The 6,060-nt window shown below is 45.3% G+C and overlaps 1 protein-coding gene across 12 annotated transcripts in view; it reads left to right on the top strand.

The window, feature by feature from the left end:
- The first annotated feature begins 227 nt into the window (after positions 1-227).
- LOC109476621 (lysosomal alpha-glucosidase-like) overlaps positions 228-6,060 on the top strand; it is a 31,636-nt gene continuing 25,803 nt past the window's right edge. For all 12 annotated transcript variants that reach the window (XR_002140621.1, XR_002140622.1, XR_002140623.1 and 9 more), the window contains exons 1-7: positions 228-272; positions 1,585-1,878; positions 2,343-2,438; positions 3,431-3,515; positions 4,173-4,376; positions 5,130-5,308; positions 5,889-6,034. Coding sequence is in view for 9 of the 12 variants with exons in the window: in XM_019777619.1 (XP_019633178.1) it covers positions 1,624-1,878; positions 2,343-2,438; positions 3,431-3,515; positions 4,173-4,376; positions 5,130-5,308; positions 5,889-6,034 (965 nt within the window). In the remaining 3 variants the exon portion in view is untranslated. The remainder of the gene's footprint in view (positions 273-1,584; positions 1,879-2,342; positions 2,439-3,430; positions 3,516-4,172; positions 4,377-5,129; positions 5,309-5,888; positions 6,035-6,060) is intronic.

Here is a 6,060-nt window from a genome sequence, read left to right as displayed (position 1 = left end):
CTATACTCTAAGGCTAATACAAAGTGTTCTAGTTACTGAGCTAATACAGGGTGATCAACTTCTTCTCGCTTTTTTGTACAATGGAAAATGTGGGAACAGATCATGTTAGTGATACTCTTAAACAAGCGGTACGTCCGTAACTTGTTAATGACATGGCCAGCGTCAGGAAAAAGCCGCAATGAGGCTCCGCCCCTGTTCCGTTGCCAAAACTCGGGCGTCACATGACGCCGGTTGACCTCTGACCTTCCCCCGCCGTTTCCAGCACGTTGAAGGTGAGTTTTGTCGTGTTGTGTCGCGTTTTGTCGCGTTGTCCTTGTCGTAGCGACGTCGTACGTCTCAAGAAACTGCGTCACGTCTTCGCCGCGGCTGCACAGCTGACAGAGAGCCTTAAAGACTCGGGTTTGTGTCTTGTGTTTCCGCTACAGGCGGGTTTTGCTTGCACGACGTTGGGGGTGGATGTAACGTTACACACATGTATTTATAACTAACGTTACAGATTATAACCTTATAACGCCGGCAAAGCGCTTGGCAGGCAGGGGAAAATAAAAACTGTTCAAATCACGACATAATTACTCAAGCGTGATCTGATGTAATCATGAAGACATTTTTCCCTACCGTAAACATGAGAAAATCTGCACGTCGTTGGGGGTGCGTGGGTAACGTTATATTTATAACTACAGATTATTACCTTATAACGCCGGCAAAACGCTTGGCAGGCTGTGAAAAATAAATACTGTAATTCCTGATTTTTTCACTGTGCTGTTATGTTCACTGTTTTCACTGTCACTTCTGTACCGTGAACTTATCATTACAGTTAACAAATAATTCTTGGACTTTCTTTTTCCTGCACCTGTCGCCACAGTGAATATAACGTTATAGTTCCGTTAACGTGTCCATTTTTCTCAGACCAGGAAATTTTGCTACCGTGAACATGAAGTGAATTGCATAGTACACATCTATGAGGTTCGGCATGAATTGTTATATAGATACACTATTAGAATCACGGCAATCATGAGCAAATATTTCCGTACCAAGAACATGTGAAATATTTTTGGCCCCAAAGATGTTTTTCCTAGTCCTATGTACAGTATGGACTCATACATTGTGAGGATTTGTGGTTGTGCATAAAATATTTTGTTTGCTACTTCATGTATAGTGACTTATTTTGTAGTTTATAGTAAATTTTACTATTAATGCCTTAATTTGTACTACATTTTATGCTTTCCACATAATGTATTTTATGCTCAGGGCCCCTTTGAAAATACTGCGGTTACCCTTAAGACAGTTAAGTCCTCCCAGACCTTAGTTAGAGTTATGAATACTGTAACAGTAATTCATCAGTTTTCCTTCGTTAGCAACCCTGCCTCTGGACCAAGAGGTTGGGAGTTCGAATCCCGGCTATTGTCACTCACGCTACTGGAAAGGGTCACAGTCCTTAATTTGTACAGGACATTAAGCCGTTCATTTCATGCTTGTTGAAAAGAGCTAGTTGAATCTTACTGGTACATCGGATCTGTAAATACTGTACAAAGCAGCTGTCTTCTCTGTCATAACCAGTGGGAGAATTTTTTTATTTCCCCTCAGGTGAAGAGAAAACTTTGTGTGTTTAAGTAGCGGAGAATAATGGCTGAGAGGTACCCGCTGTCTGCGTGGAACACTCCCGACAAGAAGGTTCCTCTGGAGGAGCTCCTGAAGGAAGACACGTCCGAGGAGTGCTCCTTAGTGTCGGACACGTCCGTCCAGGAGGGCCAAGACGTCATCAACTACGCCTTGGAGGAGCCCTTCCTCCTTAAGACGGAGGTGGAGAAATGCGAGAAGTTTCCTCACCTGAAGAAGGAGGCAGACAAGCAGCATCGAGACGACTTCTTCAACTTACAGGTGAAACTTTCACTTTCACTTTCACTAACTTACAGGTTAGAAAATATATAATACATGTACACAGTAGTACTTCTACTTACAGGTTAGAAATACCCTACTTCTGGTATCAACTTACAGGTTAGAAATAACCTACTTCTGGTATCAACTTACAGGTTAGAAATACCCTACTTCTGGTATCAACTTACAGGTTAGAAATAACCTACTTCTGATATCAACTTACAGGTTACTGTTACAAATACCCTACTTCAACTTACAGGTTAGTGTTAGAAATACCCTACTTCAACTTACATGTTACTGTTAGAAATACCCTACTTCTGATATACAAGATTAAATCAGGGCTCAAAATTAACCACGAAAATTTAGGCTGGGACAACTAAAAATACACTTAGGGACATTTTGGGGACAAAATTTTGGCATTCTGCAATGTTGCAGAACACTGGAAAAAAGTATTTTTACTACTGCAGGCGAAGATTGAGGAGCGGCAACTGGAGGAGCTCAAACGGGAATCTTTCCGGCGCTACGTGGGGGTATCTACATGGCGGGGACTCTGCAGCTGTCAGGTAACACTCGTTCTCGCACTCATTCTCTCACTCATTCTCTCACTCATTCTCTCACTCACTCATTCTCTCACTTATTCTCTCACTCACTCCTCACTCACTCAATCACTCACTCACTCACTCCTCACTCACTCTCTCACACACACACACACACTCACTCACCCACCCACTCACTCACTCACTCACTCACTCACTCACTCACTCACTCACTCACTCACTCACTCACTCATTCACTCACTCACTCCTCACTCACCCACTCACACACACACTCACTCACCCACCCACTCACTCACTCACTCACTCACTCACTCACACTCACTCATTCTCCACTCATGATCATTCTCTCACTCATTCTCTCACTCACTCACTCCTTTCTCACTCACTCACTCACTCACTCACTCACTCACGCACTCAGTCATTCTCTCTCACTCACTCATGCATGTGTTACCTCACTCACTCACTCATTCTCTCACTCACTCATGCATGTGTTACCTGATGTTTACCTGTGAGTTTATGCAGGTGTGCATGTGTTACCTGATGTTTACCTGTGAGTTTATGCAGGTGTGCATGTGTTACCTGATGTTTACCTGTTTATGCAGATGTGCATGTGTTACCTGATGTTTACCTGTTCATGCAGGTGTGCATGTGTTACCTGATGTCTACCTGTGAGTTTATGCAGGTGTGCATGTGTTACCTGATGTTTACCTGTTCATGCAGGTGTGCATGTGTTACCTGATGTTTACCTGTGTGTTTATGCAGGTGTGCATGTGTTACCTGATGTTTACCTGTGTGTTTAGGCAGGTGTGCATATGTTACCTGATGTTTACCTGTTTATGCAGGTGTGCATGTGTTACCTGATGTTTACCTGTGTGTTTATGCAGGTGTGCATGTGTTACCTGATGTTTACCTGTTTATGCAGGTGTGCATGTGTTACCTGATGTTTACCTGTGTATGCAGGTGTGCATGTGTTACCTGATGTTTACCTGTGTATGCAGGTGTGCATGTGTTACCTGATGGGCTTCTTGATGCTGACTCTGATGTCGGGCTGCGGAGTGGGGATGATCTTCAACATCATCATGGGTAAGGCATTGTGGGTAGGGACAGGTGCATCATGGGTACGGCATTATGGGTAGGGAATGTTGCATGATGGGTCGGGACGGACTGCATTATGGGTAGGGACAGGTAGGCATTGTGGGTAAGGGATTATGGGTAGGCATACGTTGCATTATGGGTAGGGATGGTTTGAATCATTCGTAGGGACAGGTTGCATCATGGGTAGGGATGGGTTGCATTATGGGTAGGTGTAACAGTGGGGGGTTTATAGGCGCTACCAACAGATCTGGAAACGGGTCTAGACCTTTTAGTGGAGAGGTTAGAGCGTCTGGTTATGAAGCTCTGGTGCCCGGGAGGTCGTGGGTTCGAACCCCGGCCCGGGACCAGAAGGGTTTTTACTGGTTCCTCCTGTATAGGGATGGGTTGCATTGTGGGTAGGGACAGGTTGCATAGTGGGTTTATTTTAGCATTCTAGGGTCGATTTAGAACCAGACTTGTTCAAACCTGGGAACAAAAAGTCTAATTAGTGTGGCCTAAACTGAAATTTTACCTGAATGTTTGTATTGTATGATCTTTGTATGAACCCTGGAAGACTAGCCAGTTTTTGGCTAAAGGGTATCGTAATAAAGGAATAAAGGAATGTGCTTGACAGGGAATACCTGAAGTTTCCTTGTTTTTCTCTAGGTAACAACATCTTCATGCCGCTGGTGAAGCCGCCGTCCCAGCCGAAGGTTGCAGCCAGCACCCTGGCCCAAGGCCCCACAGCCCCCGCCGTGCAGTGCCCTGATGAGGACAACGCCCACAGGTTTGACTGTTTCCCCGAGGCCATCGCTACGCAGGCCAAATGTGAGGCTAGGGGGTGCTGCTGGAGGAAACCTGATGCTAACGGTGAGGACTTCAGCAGCTTCAAACTTCTCTTTATCTTACAGGGATGTAGTTAACTCTCATAGTCTCACAATGGTGTAGTTAACTCTCATAGTCTCACAATGGTGTAGTTAACTCTCATAGTCTCACAATGGTGTAGTCTCACAATGGTGTAGTTAACTCTCATAGTCTCACAATGGTGTAGTCTCACAATGGTGTAGTTAACTCTCATAGTCTCACAATGGTGTAGTTAACTCTCATAGTCTCACAATGGTGTAGTCAACTCCAAGCTTTGTGTAAATCTTTCTGATGCTAACGGTGAGGAGTTCAGCAGCTTCAGACTGCTCATCAAGTTTTCCAGTCATGTAATCTTACAGTGATGTAATCTTACAGTGATGTAATCTTACAGTGATGTAATCTTACAGTGATGTAATCTTACAGTCATGTAATCTTACAGTGATGTAATCTTACAGTCATGTAATCTTACAATCATGTAGTAGTTAACTTCCAGCTTTGTGTAAAGAGAGATGGCAGACTTCCCCTCCTTTAAAATTACTATCATAGTACATGAATAATAATAATACAATGTAATTTGTAGTAGGTCAAAAGCAGATACACTGATACAAACAGACCCGAAAACAATTCTCTCCCCAAGTCTTACTTCATAATTATATAAAAAAAGTAATGTAATAATTAATATAGTATATTTCCCTTTGACTTTACTCTTTGTCTCCTGACCTCTGACCTACAAACTTTGCCCTCTGACCCGACCTGCAGGCGTGCCCTTCTGCTACTTCCCGCCGACCTTTCCGTCCTACATGCTGGGGGAGGTGCAGCCGACCCCGCTGGGCGCCTCAGCAGTTCTGCGCAGGAACGGCAGCAGCCCGTACCCGCGAGATGCAAACCAGCTGTCGATGGTCCTGAGGATGGAGACTGACGGAAGGCTGCACCTGGTGGTGAGTTTAACCTTCTACCTGCTGCCTAACCCCAAAATCAGCACAGATTTGGTACCAAACAGCTACCTTAGCATGCTGAGGGTTAACTAACCCCAGCCCGTACCCGCGAGATGCAAACCAGCTGTCGATGGTCCTGTCAGGGTAGAGGCTCATGGCAGGCTGCATCTGGTGGTGAGTTTTAACCTTCTACCTGCTGCCTAACCCCAAAATCAGCACAGATTTGGTACCAAACAGCTACCCTTGCATGCTGAAGGTTAATGGCCCTGTCCCTAGTGCTGAATCCGTGGTGGTTATTAACCTCCCTACTGCCTAACCCCAAAACCAGATCACCATGGTCCCGAGGCAGGCTGCACCTGGTGGTGAGTGATAAATTAAGAAACAAAAAACAGGTTACGTCTTAAAGAACAACTTCGGTCTCTTGTTTGAAGACTGCCACACCTTGAGCACATTAAAGAACCCACCACCAGAGGTTCAAACCTTACACAGCTTGTATCCTCTATAAAAAACTGTTGTGTTACCCCTAAAGGAAAAAGAAACCAGCAGTAATCCCAGTTCTCACCAATTTTGTGTTTCTCCCCAGCTGAACGACACGGCCAGCAGACGGTACGAGGTTCCCATAGCGACGCCCGCGGCAACCACCAAGGCCGCCGCCCCGCTGTACGACGTGGAGTACTCCCACAATCCCTTTGGCATCGTGGTGAAGCGACGCAGCAACGGGCGCGTGCTGTAAGTAACAGGGGGGGTGGGGGGGA

The sequence above is a fragment of the Branchiostoma belcheri genome, unplaced genomic scaffold, assembly GCF_001625305.1.
Source record: "Branchiostoma belcheri isolate BF01 breed outbred unplaced genomic scaffold, Haploidv18h27 scaffold380, whole genome shotgun sequence".
Classification (NCBI taxonomy): Eukaryota; Metazoa; Chordata; class Leptocardii; order Amphioxiformes; family Branchiostomatidae; genus Branchiostoma; species Branchiostoma belcheri.
This window is presented reverse-complemented; position numbering and strand designations above follow the sequence as displayed.